The sequence below is a fragment of the Oncorhynchus tshawytscha genome, linkage group LG08 (assembly GCF_018296145.1).
Source record: "Oncorhynchus tshawytscha isolate Ot180627B linkage group LG08, Otsh_v2.0, whole genome shotgun sequence".
Taxonomy (NCBI): domain Eukaryota; kingdom Metazoa; phylum Chordata; class Actinopteri; order Salmoniformes; family Salmonidae; genus Oncorhynchus; species Oncorhynchus tshawytscha.
The window spans coordinates 14139131-14159616 of NC_056436.1; the positions used below are offsets into that span (position 1 = coordinate 14139131).

The window sequence follows — 20486 nt, forward strand, 5'->3', positions numbered from 1 at the left end:
TCAGCCTGAGAGGGAGAGAAATACGTAGAAGACAGAGACAGTAGCCTGATCATTAGGAGGGGCAGGTTTAGGAGTCAATAAGCTGTCCTGTGTAACATTACGTACTTTACAAACACACTTATCCAACAACTTCTTATCATAAGCCTTCGAGGCAAACCGATCGCACAAGGTGGTGGCATGTTTTTCTAATTCATTATCAGCAATACATATTCTTCTGACCCTCAGCAGCTGGCTGTAAGGTAGACTATTGTCTAAGAGTGTCACGTTCTGACCTTAGTTCCTTTGTTATGTCTTTGTTTTAGTATGGTCAGGGCGTGAGTTGGGTGGGTTGTCTATGTTCGTTTTTCTATCATTTGGGATTTCTGTGTTCGGCCTGGTATGGTTCTCAATCAGAGGCAGCTGTCAATCGTTGTCCCTGATTGAGAATCATACTTAGGTAGCCTGGTTTCACTTTTGAGTTGTGGGTGTTTGTCTTCCGTGTCAGTGTTTGTTACCACACGGGACTGTTTATTGTCTTGTTCCAGTGTTCTGTTGTGTTTGATTAAACATTATGGATACTTACCACGCTGCGCATTGGTCCTCCGATCCTTCTCGCTACTGATCTGTGATACTGTTACAGACTGATCCTTTACAGACCGATCCTTTACAGACCGATCCTTTACAGACTGATCCTTTACAGACTGATCCTATACAGACTGATCCTTTACAGGCTGATCCTTTACAGGCTGATCCTTTACAGACTGATCCTATACAAACTGATCCTGCACCAGCTGATCCTTTACAGGCTGATCCTTTACAGACTGATCCTTTACAGGCTGATCCTTTACAGGCTGATCCTTTACAGACTGATCCTATACCGACTGATCCTATACCAGCTCCTATCCTAGACAGCCTGCTAACGGAAGATTCGGAAGGTTCTGATGAAGAGAGTGATCAAAGAGTTGTTCTATACAGGCAGAAGGTGGTTCAGGAGGAGTTGTCAAGACATCATACCCTGCGGCGCGCCGAGAGCCATGTTCGACGCAAAAGGCTGCACTACCAGCTGGAGAGGATCGCTCGCAAGCGCCATCTACTGGACGCTAAGAGGGAACTGCAGAGGCTAGAGAAGGCCCTGCCACCTGGACTAGAGAGCCCTGTGTCTCCTGGCCTGGGGTCCCCCTCAAGGTCAAGAGGACGTCAACCTGTTTTGCGCAGGCATTCTGTCTCATCAGACCTGCTCTCCCGCTTATACCCCCAACACACCCCAATCTTCAGGTCAGCACAAGTAGGCTACTCTCCCACATAGATATTTATTCAAGCTAATATTTATGTTGTAAATGATAATGTCCTTATCCCTTGTTTTGTTTTGTTTTCCCCAACAGCCACTTCCTGAAGAGAAACAGACTATCTGAACTGACATTTGGATCCATCTGTTCCAGACAGTGGGTGTCTGATAAATGTCTTCCACGCGAGAGGACAAGGAGTCGCTCCAACACATTCTCCTCAGGAACACAACACAGTAGTCAGGTGCATGGGTACAGGACTAGAGCAAGTTCCTCAGAGAACCTCAAGCCGCCTGTGAAGGAGGAGGCTCTAATTCAGCCGCCATGCCATGAAAGACCTGAGAGGAAACCACTGCTTCCAAAACATGGACTTGAATTTACATTCAAGAACAATCAGAACCCATCACCATCACCAAATGGAGCGACCCTACAGTCAAGCAGTAATGTCATCATAAAGGGACCCACAGTTACAGTAAGCGAATCTATCAGGCAGACTCAGCGGGCTCCATGTCAGGGAGTGAAGAGCCTTCCCCGTGGTAGTAGCAAAGGCTTGGAAACGATCCAGAAGGTCTTATCACGCTCAGTCGGCCCTGGGATAAAGACACCGTTAGCCAGGGTGTTTAGAAAACCACCATCAGGATTGAGTATTGGAGGCAGAGGGACCAAGCCTAGTGGTAAAACAGCAAGCCGATTTCACTGGAAACTAAAGCGAGGTGTTGAAGGCGTCAAGATGAGCAGGAAGAAATGCACGATGAAAACAACTGTCTCATGTGAGGACCTTGATCAGAAGAATCCTTCACATGATTGTGGGTGGAGACAAAGATGGTGGCATAGTGCAGAGACTCTGATGAACCAGACCAGCACCCTAAGGTGGGTGGAGAGACCGCAGGGATTGGGACTGGCAGGATCGGAGAAGTATGACGGTGAGGAAGAAGAGGAGGGTGACCAATCCTCAGACTGTGACAGCTTGTTCTCTGTGGACTCCCTGTCCTCAGTCTACGCTACAGTCCTGGCAGAGCAGCTGAAGCAGGAGGAGGCTATCCAGAGCGAAGGAAAGAGTGAAGACAGTCAGATGTCAAAGGACTCACTGGCTATGAAGAGCAGAGGGAAGCATATTGCAGCAAGGCCTGCACAGAGACGGACTGTGGTAGTACCCAGTCACTCTGTGGTGAGGGGTTGTCTCAATCCCTCGATTGGAAAAACTATAAACATGGCGTCGGAGATTCAGCCAACTAAAGAGGGAAGAGAAGACATTGAGAAACCTAATGAAATGCCAGCAGAGGCTTCCTGGAGCCATCATGGCGGTCCTAAAACCCGAGTCAATAAAGCAACCGGCGCAACAAGGGAATCACTGTACCAAAATCAGCCAGCAAAAGAACCCAGGTGTAGGGACCCTGTATCAAAGCTGAGTGAAGAGCTTGGACATGTCCACACCATGTTGACCAGCAGCCCTTGCTCTCTGAGCAGCTGTAGTGTGGGGGAACCAGAGAGTTTGCTAGTGCTTACAGATGCATGGTCCTACACTGATGCAGCAGATAGTCCTAGGATCCTTAGGGACTCTGCCGTGTTGAGGAGGAGGATGGTATTTAGTCATGGTGCGTTGGACAGCAACAGTAGTCCTAGCCCCATCAGTGTGGATCTGTCTGACTGTCAGTGTGGATTTAGATCCACTGCATCCTATAGCTCTGCATCTACCGACAGCACAGAGGGCGAACATGTTCCAGTAGAGGAACAAAGACTTGGGGTTTCAACTGATTCTTTGAATTTCCCTGATTCTCAGCTTCTCCAAATGTCACCGCTACGTTTGATGATGCCATTGAATCATGAGGCGGTGTGTTGTAAGGGCTATTTTGAACGTCAGTTAGTCATTTCAGAAGGTTTGCTGAAGGGATCTATTAATGATCCAGGTTTACACCAAAATCAAAGTAGAGATGTCTCAGCAGAGCTTCATTCACATAGATCTGCATGTGCTCCAACCATTGACTATACGATTCAATGCACCCCATCAACATCAACATTGGAGGCTGACATTTTTCATGGGCCTCAGATGCAGAAGGTCACATTATCTCCAGAAGTGATGTTTGTGGGAGTAGCAGACCTAACAAACTACACCGATACTAGTTTGTCTACCTACAGTCATCTGTCAAAAGCCAGTCTGTTAACTTTCCCTAAAATTGAAGGTGAGATGTTGAATGAGACACCTGCCATCGAAAGTGCCCCAAATAATTATTCTGGAGATAATGAACTATGCAATTTAGATGGAGACATGGAAGAAGTCAGAGAAGAGGAGTTTTGCGAAGCAAGCAATACCAAAGACATATCACTTGAAAGTGAGTTTAAAATTCTGCAAAAGCTTGAAGCCAAAGTCACAGAGCAGGACTGTGTGTTGCCAGAGCAGGACTGTGTGTTGCCAGAGAAGGACTGTGTGTTGCCAGAGCAGGACTGTGTGTTGCCAGAGAAGGACTGTGTGTTGCCAGAGAAGGACTGTGTGTTGCCAGAGAAGGACTGTGTGTTGCCAGAGCAGGACTGTGTGTTGCCAGAGCAGGACTGTGTGTTGCCAGAGCATGAGTTTTTCAAGGTGTCTTGTAAAAATTCCATAAAGAAGAACAAAGGCCTGCAGGACAGTTTCATTGGCAGCTTGAAAATTCCAAAGAGGAACAACAGAGGGGACTTCGCAGCGTTGTCTACTGTAACAGTCAAGAACAGCCAGGAAGTTATTTCACCAGATGACAACAATAACACCAGTGAATTAAAAGACAAACAAACTTCCTCTTCAGTCGATTCATTTAAACTAAATCTGAGCTGCAATGAAGGTCACTTCCAACGAGATACCTCGGCTTTAGTAGCAATGTCAGTGTCTGTGCACATATCCCATGAAAATCTCTCTCCATGTGGCCATAAAACCATTGACACGGGTGGCCATAAAGAGTCTCCTTTTGGAGAGAAGGCCGTTATTGAAAAGAGAAGAGAAGTAGAACAAGTTGAAGAAAGAGAATTTCAAGGGCGGGGTGAAAAGCTAAACTCAGGAAGCAAGAGAAGAGAAGTAGAGAATGTTAGATTGGGACATCACCATGGCGATAGTAACTGTAGTACATCAGACCACCGAATCTCAGAGGTGATGAAGGAGGATATGAGGATGTTATTTATAGATGGGGGTGGAGACAACAGTAACAGTGAACTGGACAGTCAGAGTAGTCAAATCCTTAATGCCTTGCCAACAAGCAATCCTAACAAATGCGATTCACCAAAAGGTCTACAAGCAGTGAAGGATCATCAAATAGCTGATGATCCACTGGTAATCATTAAGCCAGGCTCTTGTTCAACATCAGAAAAGTCTTGTATCGATTCTGAGATTCTAAAAATGGACAACACGACAGACATGGGAAACATGAGCCACGGAAAGGTTCTTAGACCCTCTACTTCCATCAAATTAAATTCTATGAATCAACTAAGTTTGATAAGTAAAGAGAATGATCCAGACCATAGGACAAAGATCTCCTCGGGGTCCCAATTAAGTAAGAGCTTTCAAGAGAACATGAGAGAAGTGCAACTGAAAAATGGAATAACTGATGTTGATGCAAGGGAATACAAGGGTCAGGATGCTTCTGGCTGTTCTGTCATTACACCAAATGCAAGTGTCAATTCTGGTGCAGCATCTTTCACCGTTAAAAGCCATGAGATCCAATTAAGTCTGGCATTGAACAACCGAGGGAAACCTGAATACATCAACAAGCCTGTACTGCTGCCAATGGGATGTTCTTCAATGTCTACTTCCACTTCCACTGCACCCAAAGAATTCTTACTTTCTCCAGGGAAAGTGTTTGAAAGGGATGTCCGTTTTTCACATATGGATAACATAAAGAAAGAAACAGGTCCTGAGAAGTATCATCCTCATCATGCTTGTCTTAGTAATAACGATAAACAAACTGTCAACCAGGCCGCTTCACCTGAGCAAAACCTGAAATCTAGTGCTCTACAACCTCTCCAGAACTGCCCAGGAACAGTGTCCTCAGTGACTACGCCACCCAATATGGCCTTTGCACATGCAAGGGACCTCATAATGGATTCAGAATATGAGGTTCAAGGCGAAAGCAAGAACCAATGCAAATTGACCTCAACGGGTGCAAGTGGACAACTTTACTTAAATGATTGTCATCGGCAAGCAGCTGTAGATTCACTCTCTGATCAAATCGGGACTCAATGTACACCAGAAAACATTGAGAAGCACCACAACAGTCAACCACTCTCAAATCATTTCTGTGAATCACAGAAGCTACAGGAGAAAGGCAGAAAAAATCACATTGAGGTCAGAAATGAGCTCCAAAAAGACCCTCCCTATGCAACAAATCTGAGTCAGGAACTACCACAGTCAAAGTGCTCACTGAGTCAGGAACTACCACAGTCAAAATGCTCACTGAGTCAGGAAATACCACAGTCAAAGTGCTCACTGAGTCAGGAACTACCACAGTCAAAGTGCTCACTGAGTCAGGAACTACCACAGTCAAAATGCTCACTGAGTCAGGAACTACCACAGTCAAAATGCTCACTGAGTCAGGAACTATCACAGTCAAAATGCTCATCTGAAACTCAGGTAGACAAATTTCATAAGACTTGTGTGACCGTCGATCCTGATCCTAAAAATAAACATCCCAGTGTAAAACACAAAACATGTCATGTTGAAAAATGGCTGAAGATTCAGTGCAATGTGGCTAAAAATGAAGAAGGGTCAAGGACTGATGGATCTCTGGCAAAATCTCCTGGAACCTTGTTTGATGTACCAAGTAAAATACATAGTATTGGATCTTCTCCATCCCAAATAACACATGGAAGTAGTGATGCTAATATGAAGATATTGGGTGACATTTGCAGAGATATCATGTCCAGAGAGGGAAATACCAAAACATCTAATTGCAGGCAATCTCATCAGTTCTGTGGCAGTAGTGTTGTTCATTACAAGAAGGGGAAGTCCAAGAGGTTCAGAAGGTCCAAAGCCCAGGCACCTCATAGCTCATCCTCTGACTCCACACTCAAGTCTTCCTCAGATGAAGAAGAGAAAATCCCTCCCAGGTTGGATCAAAACAGGTCTTCATCAACAAGAATGAAGTCAGGAACTCAAACTAATGGAAAATTAGAGGAGATGATTCAATGCAATGGTGGAGAAATGTCTCTAGTGAAAAGACAATCGCCACAGTCAAAAGACAATCACACTATGGAAGCTTGTACTGACCAGACCCCATATAAATATGATGATAAAGCTGGAGTTGGCATCAGTTTGGGTCAGAAAGAACACAGCCCCAATGGACAATCACCACATATAGAGAAAAGGACAAATCGGGAGAAAATCATGTCTTCCAGTATCAAAGAAACTGAGATGTCACACTACACACCAAAGACTCAAGATTTGCCAATGCATTTTGCCTCCAGCGACATCAATCCCTTTGCTCACCAATGGCAAGAAGAAGAGCCAAACCAAAGCTGCTACAAGAACCAGGTGTTTGGAAGTGCCGCTGACATTTCTTGTAAATCACCGCTGCTGGATTCCACTACCAAACACGTCACTAGATGCTGCAGTGTCGACAATGGTTTAAACGTGCAGAACTCTCCTTTCAACTCCCACCTGAGCACTTACGCCAACAACAATGGACTCTCCAGCACCCTGAGCATCATGGAGGAAGACTTCAAAGATCAAACGTCCCTCAAAGCCCATCTGAAAGAACGTACTAACCAAGTCTCCGGTGTTGACGATCACAATCAACAAGTGACTCTGACCATGAGCTGTAACTCATCTTCTTGCTACAATGTATCTGGAGATCTTGGTAACAGCACTGGCCAGGTGGATGAGATCATGTTGGTTTACGACTCTTCAGAGCAGGCGTTTCAGGGTAACGGGTTTCAGAGGTCTGAAACAAACACCAGATGTGACCAGAGCACCCAGACAACCTTCACTCAAGAAAGCACGACTCAGACAACGATCAATCATGGTGATCTACAGAGGAGAAACAAACGTCACAGAAAGAGCAGCACTCAGGTACCAGTGTTGCCGAAGACCACAGAGGCCTGTAGAGAGACCACCACATGGGCCAGCCTTCAGAACATGTCTGAGCATCTCTCACAGCTGATAGTAAACACGTCTGATCTTCTGGGGAATGTTCAGGGTATGAGGTCTGGCGAAAGCCTCAAACATAGCCTGATAAGAAATGTTAAATCTTCATCTCATCTGTACTCCTCCACAGATTGGATGAAGAGAGACTGCTCAACCAAAACTGCAGTAGATATTGGGATCCAGACCGAAAGGACTTTAACACCCGTTGAAGACGAAATGTCTATCCCCCAAACTCTGTCCACAGAGAGGTCCAAAGCCCATGAAGTTAATGTGATAGTCAAAGTGATTGGCTCAGAAGTTCTCACTGTGTCACAAGACAAAGGGCTTCCTCTTCAACATCAACTCAAGAAAAACGTGGATGATAATATTCAGAGCATGCCTGACCTGCGACTCAATGGCTCCACTGTTAACCAAAGATCTATCTTGGAACCAGAGAGTCTCCCACACAAAGTCCCTTCCCTGGAGACTGTCCAACGCCACAATCATTCAAATCCTGCCATTCGTCATATAAGCAATGAGGACTGCAATCCTGAAAGAGTGTCCTCCTCCAAAAGCTTGGGAGTATCTGAAGTCTGCCATCATTTGTCAGAAATACTCAGACCAGAATGCCATAATATCTTGAGAAGGAGTGACCCGGGAATAGGCTATAGAAAACAAGTGAGCTTCACAGACCGTGCATGCTCACCCATTCTCACTGTGCGTCCCAGGGCTGGTTCCAACCAGAGCAGAATAAAGTATTTACAGAGTCCCAAAGAAGAACAGAAGTTTGAGACGCAAAATAGAAGTAAACACCACATTTCGGACCAGTCAACACCTTGTTTAAGTTACAGCGGACACAAAACATGCATGTCTTTCATAAAGAATGATAAGATATCAGGACATAACTCCCTTCATCTGTGTGACAAGCCAGGTGATAACTCCACCACAAAATCAATGGGATTGATATTCCTCGAGAATGTGAGTGCCCTCAGCCATTCAAGACCAAAAGGGCCTGATGGATGCTCAGAAAGTCTTAGTTCGTCTATCGACAATTACATCCACAATGAAACCAGCGTTGTCATCCAGGACGAAGAAAAGGAAATGAGCGTATGGCACAAAACCAGCCAACGTCCAATATGGTCCCTTCCTTCTGTTCTAAGCAGTAACAGAGTCGCTATGCAGAACCACACCTCTCTCATCTTTAGTCAGACTGTTGAGTCCAAACAGGAGGAGAAATCCTTCACTACTTTTGGAGATCAACTAAGCTACAGAAGACATTCAATAGATTCCCACAACAGTAGATCATCAGAGCGTCCAGTGGAGCACTTCTCTGGTGCTTATGAACAATCCCCTATCAGTGACAGCACCATCCATGTTCAGGAGGATGACATGGTGTCGTTGGGCCCAAGCGAGTGCAACACAGACATTCTAGTGAACACCAACCCAGTCACCCACACTCCCAACTTCCAACACTCCCCACATCAGCTAGATCACCAGCGGCTCCCTGAGGACCTACCTGTGCACAACAAGTTCACCAACTGGTCTGGTATCAGTCAGCATCCCTCTGAGATAGGACGGACTAATAGTTTAATGAAACCAGCCGTGTATCTACCTACTGGTCATGAAGCACAGAGGAACCAGCCAGAGTGGGCTGAGCTGGAGAGCCAGGAGTCAGAGTCCAGCTTGAGTCCAGAGCCCATGTTCCATAAGGACAAGAAGACAAGAGAGATAGAGAGGCTACGTAAAGAGCGCGAGCAGGTCATGGCTACGGTCCAACTGAACATGAACCCTCATCATCTGACCTTGGAGCTGACTGAAGCCAACCTGCACTACGGTCTGGGAGAGATGGACACGTTGTTAAAGATGCTGACATCTGGTGGAACCAAGGAGGAGGAACCGTCCCCTGTCCCTACCAAACAGCAGCTCTATGACCAGTAAGGTTAAATGTCCCTAAGGATGTGATTGTGTTGATATTATGATGTAATTAGATGAATTTAAAATTGTAGTTTATAAAATGTAAATTATTCCCTATGTTCCTCTTGTATCAGGCACCGGAGGAGCATTGAGAGTTTGAGAAAGGACAGGGAAGCTCAGCTTCAGACCTGCCGTAGGACTCGCAGCCTCAGCCCCAGCAAGCACCACTTCACCCGGTCCCCTCCTCAACCCAGATCCCCTCAAAAAGACCCCAGAGTTTCAGCCCTGCCCAGTCGCTGCAGAGGCTACCTTCAACAGCTCCGTCAGGAGGTAGTGACGAGCAGGATGTAAGACACTCCACAATCCACACCAAGTCACATTTTGGTTTTGATTATTTCTACGTTGCTCAACGGTTTTCCATGTCCAATTCTCAAGTGTCTGAAGTGTAAAACATTTTGTGACAAATATTATTCTAAAAGGGACTTTATACAGTTGTTGATTGATTGATTCATCAGTTGATTGATTGTAAATCTTCCTCATCTTTCCCCAGGATCCCAGATCCACCCAGAGGAGAGGGTGAATATCCCCCTGAGATAGAGCATCTTCTGCGTGACTACGGCCGTGCCCGTGAGGAGGCCATGACAGAGATATCCCGTGCACGGGAACGGCTCCGCGAGAGGACAGAGCAGGAGAAAAGACGGCTCCAGCAACAGACTCTGTCTCAGATGGTCAATGTTAGTCACAGCAAGAAGCAATAGTTTCACACTCCATAGACAGTTGAAAGCCCAAGATGTGTTCAGCATATTTTCTCCATGGATTCTTTTATTTTTTCACATCGACTAGAAGGCGGAGCTCTTTTTCATGGATCTGGCACAAAGGACCATGAAAAAAAACTCACCTTATAGTCAGAGACTTACGTTGTCCTCTGATCAGTTGCTGTTTTCCTAAAACATCTTTCTCTCTTCTCTGTCAACTGATCATTTATTCACATTTAGGATGACTTGCGGTATCGGACCAGAGTCAGCAGCAGTACACTGTGCACTGGGTCGAGTCTGAGCCTATCCTCTGGACCAACCTCTGGCTACAACAGTGGCAACACAGCTCAGCTGAGGGATGGCAGTAGACCCCCACTGACACAGGAGGTACTGTACTAGTCTTTGAAGATGTTTTAGGGACTGCACTTGAAAACAGGCACATTTACAGTAATGTTGATTCATTTGCACTGTCCCTGAACAACTAAATTCAATAAAGTAAAGTTAATCCTAATGGCTGGTTCATAGTCAATTTGACAACGGGTCTATAGAGCACAACACTCTTAGAAAAAAGGGTTCCAAAAGGGTTCTTCCGCTTTCCCCATAGCAGAACCCTCTTTGGTTCCAGATAGAACCCTTTTTTATAGGCAGAACAATTTTGGGTTCCATAAGGAATCCTCTGTAGAAAGGGCCCTACATGTAACCCAAAACAGTTCTACCTGGAACCAAAAGGGTTCTTCTACCTGGAACCAAAAAGGGTTCTTCAAATGGTTATTCTATGGAGATAGCCGAAGAACCCTTTTAGGCTCTAGATAGCATATTTTTTCCCAAGTGTGAAGAATATTACATATATCTATGAACAGTCAGTAGACTTACTGTAAATTAACCTTAAGGGTGTTGGAACTTACAGCAGACTATATTCACTATGGTGCAATGCATCAGACAATTGTTTATTCAAATCAAATTGTATTTGTCACGTAGACATGTTTAGCAGATGTTATTGCTGGTGTAGCGAAATGCTTGTGTTTCTAGCTCCAACAGTGCAGTAATATCTAACAATTCACAACAATACACACAACCTAAAAGTAAAATAATGGAATTAAGGAATATAGAAATATTATTCAGTGTGTCAATGTGTTTGTATCCGTCCCTATTCAAATAGACCAGGAATAAATAAAGAGCCCTAATGAGTTCTCTGTGTTGTTTTTGTCTGGTGCCAGGTCACTGAGGTCCTGGGTGATGGGCTGAAGGTCAGGTCTCGCCCTCCCATCTGTGGTTCTCAGAGTGTGAAGACCCAGCGTGCCTGGCTCTCTGCCCAGGGTGAGGACTGACTCACCACCACAAGACAGCAACCACTCTCAACATCTTCATCACATGTTCAACTGACTCAAAAAGGCTGTTATTTAGCCAGTACAGGATCACTATGAAATTATAATAAGACATTCAAAGGAGGGGGTTCATACATGTATCGACCTCACGGCCTTCGTCAGAGCTTTACATATCGACCTCACGGCCTTCGTCAGAGCTTTACATATCGACCTCACGGCCTTCGTCAGAGCTTTACGTATCGACCTCACGGCCTTCATCAGAGCTTTACATATCGACCTCACAGCCTTCATCAGAGCTTTACATATCGACCTCACGGCCTTCATCAGAGCTTTACGTATCGACCTCACAGCCTTCGTCAGAGCTTTACGTATCGACCTCACGGCCTTCATCAGAGCTTTACATATCGACCTCACAGCCTTCGTCAGAGCTTTACGTATCGACCTCACGGCCTTCATCAGAGCTTTACATATCGACCTCACAGCCTTCATCAGAGCTTTACATATCGACCTCACGGCCTTCATCAGAGCTTTACATATCGACCTCACAGCCTTCATCAGAGCTTTACATATCGACCTCACGGCCTTCATCAGAGCTTTACATATCGACCTCACGGCCTTCATCAGAGCTTTACATATCGACCTCACAGCCTTCGTCAGAGCTTTACATATCGACCTCACGGCCTTCATCAGAGCTTTACATATCGACCTCACGGCCTTCATCAGAGCTTTACGTATCGACCTCACGGCCTTCATCAGAGCTTTACATATCGACCTCACGGCCTTCATCAGAGCTTTACGTATCGACCTCACAGCCTTCGTCAGAGCTTTACATATCGACCTCACAGCCTTCATCAGAGCTTTACATATCGACCTCACAGCCTTCGTCAGAGCTTTACGTATCGACCTCACGGCCTTCATCAGAGCTTTACATATCGACCTCACGGCCTTCATCAGAGCTTTACATATCGACCTCACAGCCTTCATCAGAGCTTTACATATCGACCTCACAGCCTTCGTCAGAGCTTTACATATCGACCTCACAGCCTTCGTCAGAGCTTTACATATCGACCTCACAGCCTTCATCAGAGCTTTACGTATCGACCTCACGGCCTTCATCAGAGCTTTACATATCGACCTCACAGCCTTCGTCAGAGCTTTACGTATCGACCTCACAGCCTTCATCAGAGCTTTACGTATCGACCTCACAGCCTTCATCAGAGCTTTACATATCGACCTCACAGCCTTCGTCAGAGCTTTACATATCGACCTCACAGCCTTCATCAGAGCTTTACGTATCGACCTCACAGCCTTCGTCAGAGCTTTACATATCGACCTCACAGCCTTCGTCAGAGCTTTACATATCGACCTCACAGCCTTCATCAGAGCTTTACGTATCGACCTCACAGCCTTCGTCAGAGCTTTACATATCGACCTCACAGCCTTCATCAGAGCTTTACGTATCGACCTCACGGCCTTCATCAGAGCTTTACGTATCGACCTCACGGCCTTCATCAGAGCTTTACATATCGACCTCACGGCCTTCATCAGAGCTTTACATATCGACCTCACGGCCTTCATCAGAGCTTTACATATCGACCTCACGGCCTTCATCAAGACTGTCAAGAGCAGTGTGCGGGTTCCTTCTTTTTTCCTACTTTGTTTTTAATACCTATTATAACCATGTGTATGTCTTTTCTATTATGTATTTTCTAGATGTATGTCTGGAGCCTGGTGTGTCAGGGTATGACCCTCTGATGTCATCCTCACCGTCATCTCCTACGAACCTACGACAGCGTACCTCCTCTTTTGGCTCCGCCTCGTCCATATCGACAGCCTATCAGGACTTCACTTCCTGTCTGCTTGGTCGAGCTATGGCTGAGGTACAATTCAAATAAACTTTATAGAATAACACAAGACAGCAAAATTACACATTTCCAATTTACCGTGGACTATGTACTTGTTCGTTGTTGCACGTTTGCTAAAATAAGAAACATGTTCTCACCTGCCCCAGGTGCGCTTGGCTGCTGCTAGTGACATGGGGAACCTGGTGATGGGGAAAGCTGCAGCTGGTTGGAGGTGAGTTGCATCATGGTTTCTCCTTTATTACATTCAGGTTAACCAATAGTAAACCATGTTATAACTAGCTACACTCCCAGCAGGTTGTAATGATGTGATTTCAACCGGCTTTTCCCACTGGGTTTATATTATAGATGGTGTATTTGCAACCTTCCTGTCCTCTCTCTCTCTCTATCAGGTACCAGGGCGTGGAGCGAGGTGTCCAGGCCTTCTACAAGCCCTCCTCCAGCCCATCTGTGCACTGTTTCCTTGGGGCGGTGGAGCTGGAGAGGCCCCTGGCCAGCCTGTGGAGCATGGTCCGAGACCACTCCAAGACCCACCTGTACCATGAGGCTATCCGGTCTGCCTGGACACGACCACTAGATGACAGCACTCAGTTGGGTTAGTCTGCTGCCTGGAGAAATGCAGAGTTGGAGTTAATTCACTACTTAAAACTGGTGAAAGCCTTCAATGGGGCTGCCCATGCAAAAACACGCTTTGTAGCAAATGCACCATCTATCTATCGCTATGAGTCAATTCCATTTCACTTCAGTCAATTACTTCCAGGAAGTAAACTGAAATTCAGATTTCAATTGTAATTTTTCCTCATGCTTTTCCATGTGTCTCTCCTCATCAGTCTACCTGCTGACAGACCCATCCAGCTGCCACCTCAAACAGCCCAGAGACTTCTGCTGCATCAGCACCCAGTCACAACAGGTCAGTCGGGTCAGAGTTCAGGGGTCAGTCAGGGGACCTGCAGCTGAATTCCAAGTTTAAACTTACCTGCTCCTTCTTACCAAGATTTGTTTTGAATGTTCAACTGGAATGAGGGGGACAGAAGACCTCCTCGTTTCAGGGGCAATGATACAATGTATTCTTACTGTCCTATAGCGAGGGCCAGGAGTTTTCCTTGTCTACAGCAAGAGACTGACTACTAACTCAGTGCCCTTCTCTCTCTCTCCTAGGATGAGCTGTGTGTGCTGGCCATGCAGTCAGTCTTCGAGGAGTCTCTCCCTCGGCCCAGTGTAGAGGCTGTCCGAGGGGAGATGTTGCCTAGCGCCTGGGTCCTTCAGACAATCACACGCCACGTCCGAGAGGTCGTCAGGGTCATCTACCTACTGCAGGTGAGATAGGAATCAGGTTACTATGACAACGTAAAGTGGTCTGAAAAAGCTATCAATCAATCAATTAATCAAAATGATTCATCAATCCAGTTTTACATCAACAGATGTCAGAAAGTTCTTCAAATCAATCAATCAATTCATCAAAATGATTAATCAATCCAGTTTTACATCAACAGATGTCAGAAAGTTCTTAAAATCAATCAATCAATTCATCAATCCAGTTTTACATCAACAGATGTCAGAGTTCTTAAGAGTACTTTAGATGCAGATATGCCTAATGATTCCTCATCGCCATGTGGAATCTCTCTTCCTCTCTCTTTTAGTTTCTTCCTACCCCTCTCTTTTCCATCCCTTCCTTGGCTCACTTTTTGTCCTCCTTTGTTTCAGGTGGACCTGGGCACTCCATCCCTTCCTCAGAGACTGTTGGGATCAGTGGCTAGGAGACAGGCGTCCGTCCTGGCTGAGCTCGACTCCCTTTTCTCTTTGTGAGACTGACAGAATGGTCAGGGTCGTGTTCATTAGGCACCAAAAGGAAGAAAACAGACTGAAACAAGGAGGGACTAACTGGACTTTTCCAATAAGAAATGCACATTTTCTTTTTCCGTTGCAAAACATGTTGCTACAATGTGCCCCAATGAACACGACCCAGATCAACTGTCCAATTAGAACACAGATTTCGTCTCTCATTGCAAAACGTTTTGCTATGGTGTGCCCTAAAGAACACGCCCCCAGGTTAATGGTCACACGCGTAAAAGTGAGTACTTAGACGTACGCCCTGAATCTGATATGGGATCTGTCTCTATTGTAATTTGCAATTTATTTACTTGATTGTATCCTTATGAAGAGCACTGATGACATTGATTTTGTGATACTAAGTATCATGCAGCTTGTTTATATCGAATCATAACTGTGTTTTGTGTTTAAAATGGTTCATTGAAGACCTGTGTTTAATGCGTATGATTATACCAATCTTTTAAGTATATTGCCAAAGATTGAGTGGTCTAGACTGGCTGTCAGGGAGGGTTGAGGATGTGGCTCCTATATTTTACCCATACAACACATCTTACTGTGTCACTGCAACTTCTGACCAGGGTAACACCAGGTCCTAAATGTTTACAATTCCACATATTTTTCAGAATAACACTGATTTATATCAAATGCAAAATGATCGTTAGTCTCCTGTTGCCCATTGCTATATTTAATCTATCTGTAAGCCTCAGTTGTACTACTTCCCTAGTTACTGATTTATGATACAAAGTGATCATTTGTCTCCCATTTCACTGTCCTCCCAGCCTAAGAACTAACCACTTTTATAATGACCACTTAGTGACATAATTGTTTTCTCCAGCATCCTGTGTTAATGTCTCAAGGCACAGCACACTTTACTAAACTCACTACCCAACCTTTAAAAAGCCATATTATGTGTTTTGTTGACTGTTCAGGACATTATTTTTCTGTAGTTGTAGTACTGCAGTGTCACAGTAAGATGGTCCCCAGGGGAACCAAGTAAGCAGGAACTGATATGAAGGATATTAACTCAGCAAAAAAATAAATTTCCCTTTTTCAGGACCCTGTCTATCAAAGATAATCCGTATAAATCCAAATAACTTCATAGATCTTCATTGTAAAGGGTTTAAACACTGTTTCTCATGCTTGTTCAATGAACCATAAACAATTAATGAACATGTACCTGTGGAGCGGTCGTTAAGACACTAACAGCTTACAGATGGTAGGCAATTAAGGTCACAGTTATGAAAACTGAGGACACTAAAGAGGCCTTTCTACTGACTCTGAAAAACACCAATAAAAAGATGCCATGGGTCCCTGCTCATCGGCGTGAACGTGCCTTAGGTAGGCTGCAAGGAGGCATGAGGACTGCAGATGTGGCCAGGGCAATAAATTGCAATATCTGTACTATGAGACGCCTAAGACAGCGCTACAGGGAGACAGTTCGGACAACTGATCGTCCTCGCAATGGCAGACCACTTGTAACAACACCTGCACAGGATCGGTACATCCGAACATCACAGGTACAGGATGGCAACAACAACTGCCCGAGTTACACCAGGAACGCACAATCCCTCGATCAGTGCTCAGACTGTTCGCAATAGGCTGAGAGAGGCTGGACATGAGGGCTTATAGGCCTGTTTTAAGGCAGGTCCTCACCAGACATTACCTGCAACAACGTCGCCTATGGGCACAAACCCACAATCGCTGTTCCAGACAGGACTGACAAAAAGTGCTCTTCGATGACGAGTCGCGGTTTTGTCTCACCAGGGGTGATGGTCGGATTCGTGTTTATCGTCGAAGGAATGAGCATTACACCGAGGCCCGTACTCTGGAGCGGGATCGATTTGGAGGTGGAGGGTCCGTCATGGTCTGGGGCGGTGTGTCACAGCATCATCAGACTGAGCTTGTTGTTATTGCAGGCAATCTCAACGCTGTGCGTTACAGGGAAGACATCCTCCTCCCTCATGTGGTACCCCTCCTGCAGGCTCATCCTGACATGACCCTCCAGCATGACAATGCCACCAGCCATACTGCTCGTTTGGTGAGTGATTTCCTGCAAGACAGGAATGTCAGTGTTCTGCCATGGCCAGCGAAGAGCCCGGATCTCAATTCCATTGGGCACGTCTGGGACCTATTGGATCGGAGGGTGAGAGCTAGGGCCATTCCCCCCAGAAATGTCCGGGAACTTGTAGGTGCCTTGGTGGAAGAGTGGGGTAACATCTCACAGCAGAACTGGCAAATCTGGTGCAGTCCATGAGGAGGAGATGCACTGCAGTACCTAATGCAGCTGGTGGCCACACCAGATACTGACTGTTACTTTTGATTTTGACCCCACCTTTGTTTCAGGGACACATTATTCTATGTCTGTTAGTCACATGTCTGTGGAACTTGTTCAGTTTATGTCTCAGTTGATGATTTTTGTTATGTTCATACAAATATTTACACAGGATGTTTCTTTTTTTGCAGAGTTTAGTTTCCACAGGGGAAGAACAATGAAGTAGCCTAGTTAACTGACAACCTATTTGTACTTTGAGTTTTATTTTAATCCATACTTTTGTAAGTGCCTTTTATTTGACATGAATGTATACATAGCATGTCAATATGTATAAATATTTGTTTTTATTATGTTCTTTATTTTAATAACATTATATTTGAATCCTAAAGAAATGCAAAGAGCATATTTTATTTTCCTGTATAAACTTGACATTTTTTCTGTACATACTCAAAGCTTGTCGCTTCTTCCTTCCAGTATTGGTTTGGCTTTGTAAATATTATGTATATTAATTGTAAAAATGAATGTTATCCTGTTCCTGAGTAGGCCTATAGCCAATGTTCCCTCAACTAAAAATGTGTCACTGAGCAAATTTACGGTCTGCTGAACTGCTTTGAGAGACTAGTCAAGGACCATATCACCTCCACCCTACCTGACACCCTTGACCCACTCCAATTTGCTTACCGCCCAAATAGGTCCACAGACGATGCAATCTCAACCACACTGCACACTGCCCTAACCCATCTGGACAAGAGGAATACCTATGTGAGAATGCTGTTCATCGACTACAGCTCGGCATTCAACACCATAGTACCCTCCAAGCTTCATCAAGCTCGAGACCCTGGGTCTCGACCCCGCCCCTGTGCAACTGGGTACTGGACTTCCTGACGGGCCGCCCCCAGGTGGTGAGGGTAGGCAACAACATCTCCTCCCCGCTGATCCTCAACACTGGGGCCCCACAAGGGTGCGTTCTGAGCCCTCTCCTGTACTCCCTGTTCACCCACGACTGCGTGGCCATGCACGCCTCCAACTCAATCATCAAGTTTGCGGACGACACAACAGTGGTAGGCTTGATTACCAACAACGACGAGACGGCCTACAGGGAGGAGGTGAGGGCCCTCGGAGTGTGGTGTCAGGAAAATAACCTCACACTCAACGTCAACAAAACTAAGGAGATGATTGTGGACTTCAGGAAACAGCAGAGGGAACACCCCCCGTCCACATCGATGGAACAGTAGTGGAGAGGGTAGCAAGTTTTAAGTTCCTCGGCATACACATCACAGACAAACTGAATTGGTCCACTCACACAGACAGCATCGTGAGGAAGGCGCAGCAGCGCCCTTCAACCTCAGGAGGCTGAAGAAATTCGGCTTGTCACCAAAAGCACTCACAAACTTCTACAGATGCACAATCGAGAGCATCCTGGCGGGCTGTATCACCGCCTGGTATGGCAACTGCACCGCCCTCAACCGTAAGGCTCTCCAGAGGGTAGTGAGGTCTGCACAACGCATCACCGGGGGCAAACTACCTGCCCTCCAGGACACCTACACCACCCGATGCTACAGGAAGGCCATAAAGATCATCAAGGACATCAACCACCCGAGCCACTGCCTGTTCACCCCGCTGCCATCCAGAAGGCGAGGTCAGTACAGGTGCATCAAAGCTGGGACCGAGAGACTGAAAAACAGCTTCTATCTCAAGGCCATCAGACTGTTAAACAGCCACCACTAACATTGAGTGGCTACTGCCAACACACTGTCAATGACACTGACTCTACTCCAGCCACTTTAATCATGGGAATTGATGGGAAATGATGTAAATGTATCGCTAGCCACTTTAAACAATGCTACCTTATATAATGTTACTTACCCTACATTGTTCATCTCATATGCATACGTTGATACTGTACTCTATATCATCGACTGCATCCTTATGTAATACATGTATCACTAGCCACTTTAACTATGCCACTTGGTTTACATACTTATCTCATATGTATATACTGTACTCGATATCATCTACTGTATCTTGCCTATGCTGCTCTGTACCATCACTCATTCATATATCCTTATGTACATATTCTTTATCCCCTTACACTGTGTATGACAGTAGTTTTTTTGGAATTGTTAGTTAGATTACTTGCTCGTTATTACTGCATTGTCGGAACTAGAAGCACAAGCATTTCGCTACACTCGCATTAACATCTGCTAACCATGTGTATGTGACAAATAAAATTTGATTTGATTTGATTTGATTTGACATAAACTTGAACATTGTGAAAATTCTGTGAAACCTCCAGCGCATGTTTTATTTTTGTAATATATTTTTTTACTTTTATCACTTTTTCTCCCCAATTCCGTGTTATCCAATTGGTAGTTACAGTCTTGTCTAATCGCTGCAATTCCCGTACGTACTCGGGAGAGGCGAAGGTCGAGAGCTGTGCGTCCTCCGATTCACAACCCAACCAAGCCGCACTGCTTCTTGACACAATGCCTACTTAACCCGGAAGCCAGCCGCACCAATGTGTCAGAGGAAGCACCGTGCACCAGGCAAGCACTACGCCCGGCCTGCCACAGGAGACGCTAGTGCATGATAGGACAAGGACATCCCTGCAAGCCAAACCTTCCCCTAACCCAGACGACGCTGGGCCAATTGTGCGCCACCCCATGGGTCTCCTGAACTCGAACCCAGAATCTCTAGTGGCACAGCTAGCACTGCAATGCAGTGCCTTAGACCACTGAGCCACTCAGGAGGCCCGGTGCGTTTTTTACTGTGAACACTGAGGCTGTACCAGCTTTAAGTTACAGTTTTAACAGTGGTCAAGTAGGCTACTGTGGCTATTTGATCATTATGTAGGCCTACCAGAGTGACCGACCATCAAAAACAATGGTGAAAATGGATCCAATAACCTTTTAACATGGAAATAGCTGTTCTATCGTAGCAGCCAATGTGTAGTGTTCAATGTACAATTGAACAAGACCATCTTAAAACAATTCCATTTGTTACCCCCCCGGTTAGTCTCTTAAGGTTTAAACATACAGTTGAAATCTGAAGTTTTTGTTTTTTTACCCCCTTTTCTCCCCAATTTCTTGGTATCCAATTGTTAATAGTTACTGTCTGGTCTCATCACTACAACTACCGTACGGGCTCTGGAGAGACGAAGGTCGAGAGCTATGCGTCCTCCGAT

At 45.5% G+C, this 20486-nt stretch overlaps 1 protein-coding gene across 1 annotated transcript; it reads left to right on the forward strand.

Moving 5' to 3' along the window:
• The first annotated feature begins 654 nt into the window (after positions 1–654).
• On the forward strand, positions 655–16125 carry LOC112256872. The gene is made up of 12 exons (XM_024430428.2): positions 655–1254; positions 1362–9278; positions 9393–9605; positions 9809–9992; positions 10254–10400; positions 11231–11330; positions 13052–13218; positions 13350–13414; positions 13593–13795; positions 14031–14110; positions 14359–14517; positions 14905–16125. The coding sequence occupies exons 2-12, from the start codon at positions 1993–1995 to the stop codon at positions 15004–15006; spliced, it is 8706 nt and encodes a 2901-aa protein (XP_024286196.1). The 5' UTR covers positions 655–1254; positions 1362–1992; the 3' UTR covers positions 15007–16125.
• Positions 16126–20486: the final 4361 nt, after the last annotated feature.